The 17,650-nt window shown below is 38.1% G+C and overlaps 1 protein-coding gene across 9 annotated transcripts in view; it reads left to right on the top strand.

Moving 5' to 3' along the window:
• Window positions 1–17,650, top strand: part of LRRC28 (leucine rich repeat containing 28) — a 139,694-nt gene that overhangs the window by 81,181 nt on the left and 40,863 nt on the right. For 7 of the 9 annotated variants that reach the window (XR_008657567.2, XR_008657565.2, XR_008657566.2 and 4 more), the window contains exon 6: window positions 2,187–2,393. The exons of the other annotated variants lie outside the window; for them this stretch is intronic. Coding sequence is in view for 4 of the 7 variants with exons in the window: in XM_063640071.1 (XP_063496141.1) it covers window positions 2,187–2,393 (207 nt within the window). In the remaining 3 variants the exon portion in view is untranslated. The remainder of the gene's footprint in view (window positions 1–2,186; window positions 2,394–17,650) is intronic. 9 annotated transcript variants of the gene reach the window in all.

The raw sequence follows: 17,650 nt of genomic DNA, 5'->3' as shown, positions 1-17,650 counted from the left end.
CCTCCACCCAATATTTATTATCATTCCTGTCTCCACCAAGCTCTCTCTCTCTGTATTGAATTTATTTTCTGCTCTTCTCCCATTGGTGTCTCTGTCATTTGTTGGTCCCCAAAGAGCCCATTGTGCAAGCTGTGTTTAGTTTTTTCACTTCCATGCCTTTCCTCATGGTTTTAACCCCACCCCTATCCCCTGCTGGGAATGCTTTCTGCGTTTTCTCTGTGCCTTATTAAAATTCCCATCTCCAGTAAATTTTGGAAGAGTTTCTCCAAGCCTTCACATAACCTTCTCTGAGCTCCTCTTGCACTTTGTCGGTTGTGTGTGATATGCTTCTCAATGGCAGAGGCCTTGTCTCATCATCGTCTTGACACGGGCTGTGATGTGTCTGGGATTGGTTACTCTTCTCTCCCACATAGTCATTTTTTGATTTTTAAATTTAGTTCTTTTTCTTTTTTCTTTGTATTTTTTCTTATGACTTATAAAACACGATGTTTCTTCCTCATGTTTTATCCCCACACACCCAAAATCAGAAGCATTTTTGTTTTGTGAACGAGATAGGCTTAGCAAGGTGGAATATTGTGCCATTGGAGCCAAGCGTGAAATTGACTCCCCTGTGCACCAGTTAAGTTCAAGTAGAAAACTCCCTTTCAGAGTCACAGGCTGTGTACTGAATCCTACCTGCCCGCTCCACTGCAGATGTATATTTTGTTCAGTATTGAGGAAATTGAGCAGTAATGTATGAACTTCCTAGCACAAATTTGTAAATATTAGAAAAATAACTACAAGTTAGGGTATTTTGGACTTGTATTACTTTTGTAAAGTAAAATAATTATTTTAAGTGCTCCTACTAATAAAAAGTCTATAGCAAAGATCAGCAAACCTTTTCTGTGAATGGCCAGATAGAAAATATTTTTAGGTGTTGTAGGCCACATATGTTCTCTGTCACATGTTCTTTGTTTTTATTGTTGTTTACCATCCTTTAAAAATGTAAAAAAACAGTTTCAGCTTGCAGGCAGGACAAGAGCAAGCCATGGGCTAGATTTGGCCTGTGAGCCATAGTTTACCACCACCTGGTTTGTAGCAAGAGAAAAACTAATCTGTTTAATTGAGCATCCAAGACGGCAGAAGACTCTTACCCAGTAGAGAAGACATTGCTAATACTAATCCAAGTGTTGTACAAACTGGAATGTGCACGGAGGGGTACTGTCAAGTGGTAGAACCTGGGAAACCTTAACCTAGGAGGAATGACTCGGGAACAGCGACAGGATGAGAAGGGGAAGAGATGGTATCACAGTGGTCTTCAACGTCTAAGTCTCCATGATGTGAAAATAGACTTGTCCTGCAGAGTGCTGACCTGGGAAAGAGTAAATGTCCTTCCCCTAAAATGGTGATTTACCCTGAGAAGGACTAAGTTCCTTGTAAGGACCTTCCTAATCTTCACTCAAGTCTTAGGTGATTTGATGTATGAAAAGGATCTAATTGTACTCACCATGGAAGAGATGACAACTGTAGACATCAATGATGAGGGAATTTTGGAGTAAATGGAAGTATTTAATTTGGGAATCAAAGTAAATCTTTATAGGGTATGTATACTTTGGGTTTTTTACAAGGTGCCACAGGCCTAAACAATATCTAAAAATGTTAGTTAACTGTATCTCATTTTATTGTTATAATCTTTACCATGGTGAAAATTTCCAAAAGACATTCTAATTTCTACTCCAGAAATCTATTTAGCTCATATGAAAAAGTTGCACTTACTTCATTGCTATTATTCATAAATCTCCTATTTTCTTCTTATATGGATGGTAAAATCACACAAGTGGCAAAAACCAGGTTCCTTGAAGTGACTGTAATTGTTCTTTTCTCACCCTGGCAACAAACTTGACTCATCAAGATGCAGAAGCCATAGTGACAGACTTCTGGTTCAGATTCACCACTTTGTGTCTCTTTTTTTCTCCATGCTAGCCAGCCCTTTTCTCCATTTAAGAAATTCTGGCAGGGTAATTTAAAGACACTCACCTAGGTTGGATTATTTGCATTTTCACCAAAAATCCTGCACTTCAGCATTCATGTTTATGGAAATAGTCACAGCTACTGATTTCATTTGGTTAAAGTGTTATATATTGATTCATTTTGTTCATTTCAGTTCATAAGGATGCAATTTATCCTAATTTTGATTTTGGTTGTAGAGGTTGGCGATTTGAAGGAGCTGCAGACACTAGACATTTCTACCAATCGTTTGCTAACTTTACCCGAGAGGCTTCACATGTGCCTTTCTCTGCAGTACCTCACTGTGGACCGAAATCGTCTATGGTATGTGCCGCGCCATCTCTGCCAGCTGCCCAGCCTCAATGAGCTCTCCATGGCTGGAAACCGTCTTGCATTTTTGCCACTTGGTAAGTGATTGTGTTTAAAGTAAAGCAGCCAAAGAATAAGATGGAAAGCCTTTGTTTCTTTGACTAGAACCAATTAGTTAGTTTCCTTCCTTCTGTTTATCTTGACGATTGCTTCTCTAAGTTTGTTTTTGCAGTGAACAAAGCATCATTCCTAGTTAACAAATGGAACTTATTTCAGTGAGGGATTTTATACTTTAAAAAAGAAATCTGTGCTAAAACTGTGTTTAGGGATAAAATATATGAGATGGTTTCCTCAGAGAAAGGAATTAAAGTGCGTGTGTGTGTGTGTGTGTGTGTGTGTGTGTGTATGTAAGATATTGAACAGTATGAAAAGATAGCTAGCTACTGGTATAAGTATTGGCTTATATGTTGACTTCTCCCTAGAAAAATTGATATTGGGTATCCTAATAATTAATATTGCCAGATAACTAGATTATCTGACAATATTAGATATTGCTGAGCTAGAAATGTCAGCCTGGCTAAAAAATAACATATTATCCACTGTAGAGTTCTGTAGCTGACCCATTTTGACATATTATATGTCAAAGTACATAGGCCTTGAATAAAACAGTACATTATAGATAGCTGAATAATTTTGTTAACTTGTAAGAAACAAAAGTGCCATTTAAAAAAATTAAAATATGAGGCCCCTTTGAACCTTAAACTGTCACAATAAGCATCATATGATTTTACTCATAGAAGCATTTTTATAATTTATCTCTGAGGGTAGTAAAGTGAATAATTTACTAGTCCCTAAAGGAAATAGTTTCCAACGTGATACAATGAACATATTATTTTCAATTCAGTATGTTCAAGGTAACTTTAAAATACTGGATACATTAAAATCAATTGAAGTAATAATCAAATTTAAGGAGATTATTTTTCCATAAATATAATTAAATTTTGTACTTATAAAATTAACAAAATGAAATGAGGCTGTTTCAGAAGCAGGCTACATTTCTAAGAAATCAGAGCTTCTTTCAAGTGAGAAAAATATCAAATATAAATAGATTTTTAAAAATAAATGTACCTGCTGCACTAACCACACAGGTCATAGACCGATTATGGTGGTCAAGCACCAAATTACAAATCTAGAGATCCACCTTATAGCCTGATTCCACCATTTCACAGTGTGTGACCTGGAGTAAGTCACCAGAACCTCTCTGAGCTTCATAAATTTTATTTTCTGTGAGCCAGAGATCATATTTATCCTGCTTCCTTTATAGTTATTTTGAAGTTGAATATGATAGTTTATGTATCAGAATTACAAAGCACTGTACAAATTAGATGATTCTCAAATGAGAAGATACAACTTGTAGATTACCATATCTGACTTAAAAAATTTTTATTCTTGAGCCAGGCATGGTGATACATACCTGTAGTCCCAGCTACCCAGGAGGCTGAGGTGGAAGGATCACTTGCGCCCAGGAGTTTAAGGATGCAGTGAGCTATGACGATGCTTGAGAAAAGCCACTGCACTCGAGCCTGGGCAACATACCAATACCTTGTCTCTAAAAATCTTTTTTTACCCCCCTCACATTCACCCCCTCTCCTTGTAGTAAGTACCTAAACTTGTATTTACCACTTCCTAATGGAGGTGGAAATGTGACCTATACCAGTGCCAACTCCCTTCCAAGTGATTGCCAGGATGTTGCAGTCAGTGCTGGCAATACATGAGGGAAGGCAAGGAGAGAAGGAGGGAGGGAGATAAAGGATGTGATGGTTTGATTTGTGTGGCATGAAATGCAACTTACTGACATAACACCAGAGTTCAGAGTAAAATTGCAAATTTTGTTATAAGCAGCCTTTAACTTACTGTGGTTTGACTTTCAGATGTTACCAGAAACAGATTAGCTTATTAAGTCTGGGGTCGCCTATACTACTATTCATAATGTTGTTATTACAGACAATATATGTAAAAAGGAGTGTTTCCATGTGCAATAATGGTATTATGTATACTACTATGACTATTTGTAAGAAGAATAATAGCTATCATTTATTGAGCACTGAGTCTTCGGCCTGGTACTCTGTTTAATTGCTGTACATATGCTCACTAATTTAGTTATTACAAAACCTTATGACAAAATCTATTATTGTAAAAGTTATTGGCAACCTAATTTTACAGATAAGGAAATTGAGGCTTACGGAGGTACCTGCCAGAGTCACAGCTAGTAAGAGACAGAATTGAGTTTCAGACTTGTCTGATTCTAAACCTACATTCTTGCCACATTGACATGCTGTCTCCATATTTCAGACATGGTCTCTCTACAGGGGGCCCTTATTTGGGAATAGGGCTGAACCATGTTGAGCATCTTTTAGTTGTTGTGTGGCCGTTTCCAGTGTCAAAGTTTGGTTCTGCCATTTTGGGCTCAAGATACTCCTATTGACACTCTCATTGGCCTCATCCAATCTCTTTCTCTATTCACTTAGCAAGATTACCTGCTGGAGGCTAGTGCTTTCTCTCACCTACCCACTCTGTACACCAACCAGGTGCTCCCAATTACTTGTTTCCACCTGACCTTGCATCAGTAGCTTCTGCATCAACAGAAATCTTATAAAAGCCCAGGCCTGAGACCTGTTATCTAGGTCTGTCTTGGTGCTAGTAACTCTTCTTCCATTGCCCGGCCCCTGCAACTTCAGCAGAACTCCTGATTCCTTAATTTGGAGGTGTGCTCCTAATAACTTGTTTTTCTCTTGTCTTGGTTATTCCATTACATATTCTTTGTCTCAGCTGTAAACCATTCATACAACTACTGGCTACATTGAGCCTGCCAGAGTCTGATCCACAGCCCTGTTCTCTTGTCTGATACTCAGATGTGCTATTACCAGAATGCCATCTGGTTCTAGAGCCCTAGGTCTGCCTAGACTCCTGCATACAATCGAACTCCTTAAGTCGAATGACTTTTGTTTGCTGCAGCTGGTTGCTGTGCCCTTCGCCTTGCCTGTTCTCCCTCCCTCACTATAGCTCCTTAGCCCTGGCTCCTCATTCCCCTAGTCATTGGCCACTCATTCCTGCCTTTCTTTCAGCAGTGACAAAAGCTGAGTATGTGCCAAGATGGCAGTGGTGTTCGGAGAATAGAGGGAAGCCATTCCCATAGGAAGCTGACCACTGTAATGTTTGGGGTCCTGGGGAGTGATGCTGTGTGTCATGCTGAATGCTTGCAGCAACAGAGGACCTGACTTGCAGTGGCTGGTGCAAGGTGATAGAAATGGTTGTTGGGTAGAGAACTGAGCGCTACATACACATAGCTAGGCTGCTCTTCTGCCTTGGCACCCTCAGTTATTTACTAGGGCATTTTCTGTATGCACCATGCTAATGGCCGGTGTGGTTAAGGAGGTGGGCATCTCTTCTTTGGTATACAATCTTCAGTGCTGAGTTGAATTATTACAGAGTAGCTTCTTCTGTCTCTAGGTTTCTTGTCACTCCAAAGCCTTGCCTCTGTGTCAGGAGCAACTTTCCTTTGTGAATTTGTGAATGTGGTGTCAAAGAACTTTAGAGGCAAGAGGGTCTGCTCTGCACTTTGAGAAGGTTGCCTTATGGCAGTTGAAGTAACCACAACTCCCAAGTCTTGGGCTACAGATAGCCCAGGATAGGAAGCAGCTTCCACAAGGCTCTGGGCACCATCCTGGCTCACAAGGCTTACAGCCCTGGCAGAACATGGGCCTGTGAATAGGTTTTACTTTACTTTAGAAAAGCATACAAGCAAGAGGATGATGATGATGAAGATTATCCAGTATAAAAGAAGCAGGCTACCTGAAGCAATGCTCTGCCCTGGTCTAAAACTGAATTCTTTGAGAACAGCAGGAAGAAAGGATCAGGGAGCAAATACAAGCCCCGGTGGCCTTGCTACATCTGGTATACTGGATATTCTTTGTAAGAAATGGATGAGACAGCTAGAGAGCTCTGTGTGAGGTCACTCAAGGAAGGCTTCAGGAGACTGGAGACCGGATAATCCACGGAGATGAAGAAACTGAAGCTGACCAAAATAGCCACAGTCTCCTCAGTCTTGTCTTTCTTTTTCTGGGGGTATTTTTTGCCATCATGAAGATCAGTTTGGAAATAGAATTCAGTTCCGTCTTTAAGAAGAAAACAATTAAATTTATACACTTAAAACCTTTCCATGAACCGTTTTCTGAAAAACCAAAGCCACCTAATGCTAAGAACTATCTGGGAGAGTCAAACAAAGCATGCCGCCTCTGGCACTGCCTTTTTTTAGAGAACTGAACTGTTCTTAGAAACTTAGCAAATAGAGGTACCTCTTTACAGTATTTGGAAATACTCTGCACATACACACAGGCACACACTCACGTGTACCCCTAAGGTTTTCAAATATTAGAAGGCTCCTGTGTTCTAAGAGCCTTGATTCTATAAGCATAATACAGGAACTTGAAGGTTTTATGAAATGAATGCTGTGATATCGCTCCCTATGATGGAAGGTGGTAATCTTATTTTGGGGAGCCACTTAATGAATTCAATTTCTTGCCAAAGAAGTGTGACTTAGGAGAAAACCAATTTTTAAGTGGCTTCTTAAAGAAATGTAAGATTATAGCCTCTTCAACAGGTAACTAGAGACACCACTGTAAGGATGACTTAAATCACTTATAATACTGTCTTACCCGTTAACAGTCTTTGAGTATGTTTCCCTAAGTCACTTGTACTACTGTTGAAACCATTAAGACTCTTTGACTATGTTCTTCTTAAGATGAAAAGATGCATCAAAAGAAAAGGATGTTCCTATTATTACTATGCCATCACAACTGAGTGACAGAAGATTCTACAGATGGAAGCTTTGTTCACAGTGGTGACTATCAGCAAGGAGGAGGGGAAAGCAGTCACTTGAGCCTAGTGCTGTGAAATTTAATAGAGGCCTCAAGACGTGAATATTTGCATTTGATTCAATACAGCTCTGTTAACTAAATAACTCAGAGAACTGCAACTGATTTCTTGGCTTCTGAAAGTGTAGGGAGATATAAAGAAAGTGATTTTTTTCTCTAAGGCTTTTTAACCATGCGCTTCTGGTTTTCATTGCATAATTAATAAGTCCAATTATCCAGGCATGTTTACAACTTATTTAATGTTGAATAATAGATATAAGGATTGTGTTCCATTCACAAATTGACTATGGAAGAGCATCCTTTAGTTAGCTCCCAGGAAATGCCACGTCAGCCAAACTCAATGCCAGTAACTTCTGTAGTTTAAGAAAACAAGAAAACAAAAGTATCCACGTTAGCGATGGAATTCTTATTCGATGTTAACTTAAAAAAACAGTGATGGGCTGGGAACCGTGGCTCACACCTGTAATCCCAACACTTTGGGAGACCGAGGCGGGTGGATTACTTGAGGTCAGGAGTTCTAGACCAGCCTGGCCAAGATGGTGAAACTCCGTCTCTACTAAAAGTACAAAAACTAGCTGTGTGTGGTGGCAGGCACCTGCAATCCCAGCTACTGGTGAGGCTGAGGCCCAAAAATTGCTTGAACCTGGGAAGTTGCAGTGAGCCAAGATTGCACCACTGCACTCCAGCCTGGACAACAGAGCGAGAAAAAAAAAAATAGGGATTGAATTCGTAATCAGGAACGTTTAGCACAGGTCATTGAGATTTACAGAATAGCTTGTGCATAAACCACCATGTAGTAAGCCCAACAGCTAGTAGAAAATAACTTTCTACTAAGGAAAATTAACTGGGTTTCTAAACCAGCCCCAGAATTATCTCTTGGAGATTCTAGTAGTGTTTATTTTCTTGGGAAGAGTTATTCTGTGTGTCAAGGACTTGTGCCACATAATGAAATGATGTTTGAAAAATATCAAATATAAATAGATTTTGAAAAATAAATGTACCTCTGCACTAACCTCAAATTGTTTATAGAACATTTTAGTGGACAAGCAAGCACATGAGTACAGAGATTCATGTTTTAGCGTGATCTCCTCCAGATCACACACTGTGACTTTGATAAGGGTATAAAGCTGGCCCTTTATCACATAACAGGAGAACACTCCAGTTTTTTTTAGTGGTAGTACACTTGTATTTGTTTGTAGGAATTGGATGCCTTATGTAGAAAAAATATATAGCAAGTAGTGGTGCAGTTTTAGAAACTAGCTCCTAGGCATTTTCAAAGCACATGCTGAAATCCCTTCTCTTTTTGTAAATGGCATATAAAAGGTACAAATCTGTTAACTGTACTTGTTTTTTCTATTGCCTCTTGTTCCTACTTTCTCTATATTTGCTTAGAAAGTCAGGAAGAGAATTGCTGTTTACTATTTTTTTAATAAAAATTAAAGTCCACACAGTAAAACTATTTAAACTTCAATCAAGTATTGAAACTAGTTGGAAACCAGTTAATAATTTCCTAATCTCAGACTTAGAGAGGAGTGTAAACTGTACTGTACTGAACTGTGAATATATTTCATCTGCAGTTTGAAGAACTATGGCCTTGACGTCATTATTTAATGGGACTAATTTGCAGAATTTGTGGCCTTAAGTAAATTTCAGTAAAGAACTTTATTCTAGTACAGACAAAAAGTCCCAGAAGTTGGAGTGAGTTCTGTGTTTGAGTAGAAGGTGTAGAAGGTGTGATAGCTGCTTTCAAAAAGGGAACCCAAACGTGACAAGATGATGTTCTATAGTAATTGTTGGGCAGGTCTCTATTTAATGAAAACAGAGAAAAGAAAGTCTTGAAAACAAGATTCAAAATCTAGTAGTGGGAAGAAATGAGAGAATGAGTCTGTTAACAAAAATCCATACAGATCTTGTTTCACAAGAAAAGTTAGAGCTCTGGAATGCACATTTTGTCAAGGAAGTGGATGTGCGATGCTTCTTTTTCAGCTCTGTCTTTTTGTAAGTATTTGTAACAAAAACTCTTCTTTATCCTTGTGCTGCTTACTCATCTGAGCCTATTCTACTATCTTTTTTTTTTTTTTTTTTTGAGACGGAGTCTTGCTCTGTCACCCAGGCTGGAGTGCAGTGGCGCGATCTCGGCTCACTACAACCTCCACCTCCCGGGTTCAAGCGATTCTCCTGCCTCAGCCTCCTGAGTAGCTGGGATTATAGGCGCACACTGCCATGGGTGGCTAATTTTTGTATTTTTAGTAGAGACGGGGATTTCACCGTGTTGGCCAGGCTTGTCTCGAACTCCTGACCTCAGGTGATCCACCTGGCTCAGCCTCCCAAAGTGCTAGGATTACAGGCGTGAGCCACTGCACCCAGCCTATTCTACTGTCTTCTGACAGTGCTTTGTTTTTCTTCCACTGCATATGGGTTTTGCTCTTGTGTTAGGTTTTCTTAGGAAGCTAACACGATTATTTCATGTGGCTTCTGCAGCACCGGCCAGATGTTGACTTACTATGCTAATGTATGAAGAGAAAAGTGCACCTAGATTAGGTGAGCTTTAAATGAACAAATTTGTATTTTTCTCTAAGTTTTAGAGTAGGATTTAGTGGGTGGGACATGATTAATGTGAAGAAAGTGAGCCCTGTTCTCCCAGATATCAATTAAAAGAAAAAGAAATGCTCATTCTTAGGGCACAATGTGAAGTTTAGAAAAATAGCAGTATGAGGGCTAGCACCATGAGCAGAATGTTTACCAGGAGAGTTTTTTGTTATTCTGGTTCTAGAACTCACAGCTTTTTAAATAGTGACAAGAATGTGCAGTACTAGTGAAGCCTGGGAGATGTTATGAATTGACTTAAAAGCAAGAATCTGGAGTTTCCATCAGTCGTAGCTTTCAGTAAAGTTCTTAAGTTCCAAACAAACCAGAAAAACAGGAACATAGTGCAGCTGAGCAGCAGTTCAAGGTACAATGCAGTGAAGACATTTTGCTCTTCACACAGGCAGCCATGGCAGTGTTGTATTTTCCAAGTCCACACTGGACAGTCAGCCAGTTTCCTTTTCTAGGATCTTCTCTGAAGGAATTCTTGGTATTTGTGCCATAAATCTGTAAATTAGAACGAGCCCACCAGTTTTCTAGACCTTTAAAGCAAGCAAAGAGAAACTTTGTTCATCACTTATCTCTTTGGCAATGTCTGCTTCAAGACCCCATTCTGATACTACACCTGGATGCCTTGGGCAAGAACCAGCTCTCTCACCCTTAGCCCCCAGGGAATCCTGCTAGGTAGTACCACTCCCTGCCCTGCATGGGAGTGCCCTGCTTGTATCGAAATGATGTGTTGGGGGAGGCTGTTTAACTTCCATCATGGTGAAACAGGCAGATGTGCCTTTAAATCCCAGCTCTACCACTTAATAGCTGTGTAATCTTGGACTTAGGAAGGTTATTTAAGTCTCAGTAATAGGGTAATATTAGCACCTACTTCATAGCACAATTGTGAGAATAAGATCCGTAAAACACGTATCACTTATAAATACCACATAAGCGTACAGTCAGTATGAACTGTTTTTACTCTGTAACTAGACTGTAAGGAAGTGTAGCAACTGTGTGTCTTTGGACCCCAAGCATTGAGCACAGTGCCCAGCCCATTGCCTGTGATCTCTTTGTTACCTGAACTGTGCAACAGAAATAGAGATGCTACAGCATGAATATTTAAACCCACAGCAAAGGAAGCCTGCAGTCATTCAAATTCATTAAAATCTATTTATTGTAATTGAACAGTTGATGATCTACCATGTATAAAGTTATTAAATTATAATTCACGGTGAAGTCTTCTTTTGTAAAAGCTGAATAGAAAGACAGTGACTTCGTAAGAGAGTTAATGGAGTCTGTGTGCTTGTGTGTATTTAAAGAAGCTAGCACTTAAAAATTTATTACTCTGAGAAAGTGGTTGAAGGGTTCTCTTTGTAAAAAGCATCATGTAGGTAATTTAAATTCATTTTAAGAATTATTTGGGAATACACTGTAAATTATTCTGAATTTATTGCTAAGAAGCCCACATTGTATAGTATTTAAAGCATTGTAATTATGACTAATAATATCTCTGATTTATTGAACTATGATAATTGGTTTAACATTGATAGAGCATTCCAAATAATTTATTTTGATTGATTGCTTTGATGTTGTTGTTTCTTTTGCCCCATGATTTTGTTGATGAGAATATACCGTTCACCTTTTGATAAAATAAATGAGTTTCATACTGGTCAGCATGAAGTAAACACAGATCCTGTTCTGTCCTCTCCTGTGCTGTCATTCCATGCTTGCTTTTACAGTGTGGTTAAAAGGGCAGTAGCCTGAGTACACAGGAGCTTTTTGTTCCATTTTCAGCCATGTGGACTGCGTATGCCAGAGCCTTGAGGTTACAAACAAACAGAATTGAGTTTGTGCAGGACTCCTAGATTTTGCTAATTTCTAAGTCAGAAACTTTGATCTGTGAGTTTGGAAGAAAAAAAGGAAATATTTTGGACACAATACAGTACTTTAAAAAGCCACATGAAAAAGTTCTTTATGGCTGTAGCATCTATACGGATGGACAGCTTCCTTGCTTTATAAATTTTACATACTGAGCAATTTTGCCCAAGAACTTTAAAAAATATTATTGCATAATATATCTATCGTAAGGTATTGGTGCATTAATATTAATTAAAGGAAGAAAACAAACCACCCCAGTGGTTAGTAGATGAGTGATCTCTTACAAAGTTAATTATTGAGTGAAGGTTTTTGTGTCTTAAGAATATAAGAAATATCTCAAAGCCTTTTCATGAAGTACATGTTCATATTTCAGCCTCATAATGATTACGAATGCCATTCCATTGTGCTTGGAGTTTTTGCCAGCCAACTGCCTTCTGGCCAGGATCATGCTCTCAAGAGGCTGTCACAGCACCGCCTTTACAGCCTGTGACCTTGCCCAGCGCTGCGGTGCCCTGGCCTCCCCACCAGGCTGTGCTGTGCCAACTAAAACAGCAGAGCTGCCTGGTTCTCTTCATCATCCCACACTGTTTTGTGATCTCCTCTTTGTATTCAGAAGTGGGAGGTAAAAGACTAAGATGTATCGAGTACCAATTATTTTGCCAGGAATAAAGCTGGGCACTATATATGTTGTTTAATCTTCATAACAGGTCTGTGAGAAAGGTACTGTTATCCCCTTGTTGCAGTGGAGGAAGCAGGCTCAGAACATTTCATTTCCCTTCATGTCAGGAAGCAGTTAGTAAGTGAGGAAGCAGGATTCAGACTCAGTTCTGACTCCAGCACCCACTGCATTGTCTAATTTCAGTACTGCCGTTCCCCACTCTATATCAGATTGTGTATTTGGAAAGTTTAAGTGTCTGTATTACATACTCATGTCCATGTGGCATTATGCTGGCTAATGTATAATAGATCTGAACGTAGCAGATACTGATTTTCTTTCAGCTTTAACATAAAATAGTCTATTTCATGGTGGGCATATATAAAAAATTACCTTCCTTAGAGTAGCCAGGAGGTGCAAACTGAATTATGTGGAATATTGAAAAGCTAAGACAAGATCTGAACCTAATAGCATTTTTAAATTATCAACTCATTTTTTTCCTGTAAAACTAACACAGGGAAAGAAGACTAAACTATGTAGGAAGTAGCAAGTGTCAGCTTTTATTTAACTGTGTTGTATGATCTTTGCCTGTCACCTCATTTAATTTGCATAAGCTCTTTTTGCAGTATAGAGAAAAGAGGTGCTTCCTCTGTCATGTCCCATTTTGTGTCCTTGGTTTGAGGGGATGAATCATTGTCTCTAGAGGCCGCTGCCTCCAAGTCTTTTCTGTGCAATTTAAGTATAGAAAAGTGTTACTACCATATGCTGCATGCCAAAGAGAATTCTAATTCTCTCTTAATTGGCCTTCTTCTACTGTAGGCCATACTTCCAAATATGTCACTTACTAATAATGAGGACAGTAACTGCCATATATTGGAGAAGGTTATGTGCCAAGGATTCTATTTGATAATTTTTAAACCTTGTTAGCAATTCTCACTAAACCTGAAGACAGCTTTATTTTCCCTATTATACAGATGAGGAAACTAAGCCGCACAATTAGTAAATAGAACAAAGATTCAAACCCAGGTTGTCAGACTCCAAGACTGTGCTTCTGCTCTCTTAACTAGTATGCTACACCCCTTACCATTGCATGTACCCAAGTAAAGAGTATGTCCTGCTTTCTGTGAGCCCCCTAGGGGCTCTGAAAGACAAATCTGAAACCAGAGATCATTTGCGTTTTATCAACGAAGTTTCATTTTGAAAAAAATATTCCAAAGTGTTCTATGTACCTTTGAAGTCTTCTATTTGTGGCAATAGGATTTGTTGAGCACCTTTTCATCTACCTGTTGGCCTTTCATATATGTTCTTTGGAAAAATGTCTGTTTAGATGCTTTGCCCATATTTCAATTGATTGTTTTTCTTCTATTGAGCTGTAAGAGTTCTTTATGTATACCAGAGAAGTAGTGAAGAAATTTAAAATAGGAATTCTTAGTGCCATGTTGAGGCCTTTTTTATGCAAGTGGATTCTGGTATTTATAGTTTTCCCAACTATATTTTATAAATGTATTGCCTTTTATACCAGTAGATATGTCCATGCATGTTTACTTGTTAACAGTATGCAATATTTTGGTAATTCTCTAGTCTGATGCTTAAAAAACATATTGTATGGTGATTTAAATATCATAATTTTTTTAAACATTCAGTGACCTTGCAACTGGTGAGATTGAGGGACCAGGTACTGTTACACCATTTAACATATGAGCAAACAGAAGCTCTGCTCACATGCCTTGTAAGTGAATAGTCAGACACGAGTCCTCTTATCCCCACAGTGTGCACATTATTCTCTTCAGTGACTTACTTCTGGGTTAACGCCTCTCTTTTTGTTTTTATTTTTTAGCAGGGTCTCACTCTGTTGCCCAGGCTGGAGTACAGTGGTGTAGTCATGGCTCACTGCAGCCTTGAAGTACTGGGCTCAAGTTATCCTCCTGCCTTCGCTTCCTGAGTAGGTGGGACTCTAGACATGGGCCACAATGCCCAGCTAATAGTCATTCATTCATTCATTCATTCATTCACGTGTTTTGAGACAGGGTCTTGCTCTGTCACCCAGGCTAGAGTGCAGTGGTGCAGTTGTGGCTCAGTACAGCCTGGGCTCAAGTGACCCTTCTGCCTGAGCTTCCTGAGTAGCTGCAACTGTAGGCATGTGCCGCGACTCCCAGCTAACTGTTTTGTAGAGACAGAATCTTGCTGTTTCCCAAGATGATCTTAAACTTCTGGCCTTAAATGACTCTTGTTTACTTTTGTTTTAAGATAAATTACATTTTAATACAATATTTTAAGAAATAAAATTAATGCAAAGTAATCCATGGTAAACAAAAAGCAAAAATTTGAATCAAGGCAGGATCTGGCAATGCCATGTTGAGACATTTGAAGCCTACGGCAAAAGGAAAAATGTGCACTCCTATGATTTTTTTTCTAGAACATCAATTTTTTTTAGGGCATTAAAGTACTTGAAAAAATATCAAAAACTGAAAGTAGGTGTATTAAAACTTGACATTATTCTAAGTTTAAATATTTTGTTTATACTAAAGCCAGAATTCATTGTAAATTTACTTCTCTAGCTTTAATGGAAGCACACTCATCAAAAATATTTTCATTACAACCATTACCCATTAAAAAAATACATAAAAACCTGTATATGGGGTATACATTTTTCCTTTCCAAATTGTATGACCTCTGTTCAGTGTTATTTTCCATTGAAGAAGGTTGTGTGTATATATATATTTAAGTAAATTTTATTATGTATATTTCAGGTTTATAACACGATATTATGGGATACAAATAAATAGTAAAGTGGTTGCTGTAGACAGACAAATGAACATATCTATCATCTCACATAGTTTTTCATGACAAGAGCAGCTAAAAATTTATTTAACAAAATTCTGTAATACAGTACAAGTTTATTAACTATAGTCTTCATGTTGTACATTAGATCTCTGAACTTGTTCATCCTGTATGTCTGCTATTTTCCTTACCTTCTTCCCACATGATAACACCTGTTTCAATCTCCTTGTGTACGTGAGCTCTTTTTTTTTTTTTGAGACGGAGTCTCGCTGTGTCACCCAGGCTGGAGTGCAGTGGTGTGATCTCGGCTCACTGCAAGCTCCGCCTCCCAGGTTCACGCCCTTCTCTTGCCTCAGCCTCCTGAGTAGCTGGGACTACAGGCACCCACACCATGCCTGGCTAATTTTTTGTATTTTTAGTAGAGACGGTTTCACCATGTTAGCCAGGATGGTCTCGATCTCCTGACCTCGTGATCTGCCCGCCTTGGCCTCCCAAAGTGCTGGGATTACAGGTGTGGAGCTCTTTTTAAAAAAATACTCTGCATATACGTGAGATTGCACAATATTTTTCTTTGTGTGTCTGGCCTATTTCACTTAGTATAATGTCTTCCAGATTCATCCAGGCTTGGCATAAATCTCTTTCTTTTTTAAGGCTGAAAAATATTCCATTATGTATATATACCACATTTCTTTAGTCATTCATCAATGGGCATTTACATTGTTTCCATATCTTGGCTGTGGTGAATAATGCTGCAGTGAACATGGGAGTGCAGATGTCTTTATGAGGTGATGATTGTGTATCTCCTTTAGATATATACCCAGGAGAGGGATTGCCGAGTCATGTGGTAGTTCCATTTTTAATTTCTTTAGGAACCTCCATACTGTTTTCCATAATGGCTGCACCAATCTACAGTTGGTAGACTGTAGTCCTACCAACACATGCTAGGGTTCCCTTTTCTCCACACCCTCAGCAACATTTGTTATCTCTTATCTTTTTGATAATAGCCATCCTTATAGATATGAGGTGATAATCTCATAGTGATTTTAATTTGCATTTCCTTTATTAGTGATGTTGAGTACCTTTTCATATACCTGTTGGCCTTTTGTAGATGTTCTTTGGAAAAATGTCTGTTTAGATGTTTTGCCCATTACTTAATCGAGTTGTTTTTCTCCTATTGAGTTATAAGAGTTCCTTATAAATTTTGGATATTAACCTCTTATCAGTTATGTGGCTTGCAGTTATTTTTTTTCACAGTCAGTAGGTTGCCTTTTCTGTTCTGTCCTCTTGGTATGCATATATGTTTAGATTCATTTCTGGACTCTCTGTTCTGTTCCATTGGTCTATGTTTCTGTTTTTATGCCAGCATCATAGTGTTTTTGTTACCATAGCTTTGTAAAGTAATTTTAAATCAGGAAGTGAGATGCCTCCAATTTTATTTTTCTGTCTCAGTATTGCTTTGGCTGTTTGGGTTTTTTTTTTTTTTGGTAGCTCCATATGAATTTTAGGAATTTTTTTCTACTTTTATGAAGAATGCCATTGGAATTTTGATAGACCTTATATTAAATCTGTATGTTGCTTTGGGTAGTTTGGACATTTTAACAATATTAATTCTTCCCATCCATGAACACTGGATATCTTTCCATTTATTTGTGCATTATTCTTTTTCTCTCATGAGTTTTTTATAGTTTTCAGTGTACAAATCTTTTTACCTCCTTAGTTACATTTATTACTAGGTATTTTTTAAAAATACTATCACAAATGGGATTGTTTTCTTGATTTCTTTCTTTGGTAGGCTGTTGTTTGTATATAGAAATGCTATGAATTTTATACGTTGAAATGTATCCTGTAGCTATAGTGAATTCATTTATAAGTTCTACTAGTTTTTTTGTGAAATCTTTGGGGTTTCATCTCTTTTATTTTTTACATATTTTCAGCCCGATTAACACCACAGTTATTCTCTTCTGGAATCTGCACACTTTATAATTGTTTTTATCTTCTAGTCTTAGAGATCTTTTTTTCTTTTTGGTGTACTGGAGTAAAAATGGACTAAAAAGTTCATAAATGACACTGAGACAGCTGAATCACCATTTGAAAAAAGGAATTATTAGCTTTTTATGCCATATATAATAATAGACTCCAAATGAATTAGGACTCTATTTGTTAAAAAAAGGAAAGGAAGAATGAAACCATATAAACACTAGAAGAAAACATGGGTGAATTCTGCTTAAACTTGGATGTCACAGGGAAGAGGTTTTCTAGCTACGACTCAAAATCTGGAGGCAATTTAAAAAAAGATAAATTGAAAGACTTTTCAGAATTTTGCATGACAAAAATACACCATCAACTAAGTTAAATGATAGCTGACAAACTGAGAGAAAGTATTTACAACATAAACCACAGACATGGAACTAATGTCCCTGATACGTAAAGGACTCTTAAAAAACAAGGGATGAAATACCAAAAACCTGATCAAAAAATGAGAAAAATATTTGAACAGGCAATTTACAAAATGTATATAAATGCCCCTCAG

Source organism: Symphalangus syndactylus, chromosome 5, assembly GCF_028878055.3.
Source record: "Symphalangus syndactylus isolate Jambi chromosome 5, NHGRI_mSymSyn1-v2.1_pri, whole genome shotgun sequence".
Lineage (NCBI taxonomy): Eukaryota > Metazoa > Chordata > Mammalia > Primates > Hylobatidae > Symphalangus > Symphalangus syndactylus.
The sequence above is the reverse complement of the archived record's forward strand: the minus strand, read 5'-3'. Positions and strand labels throughout refer to the sequence as shown.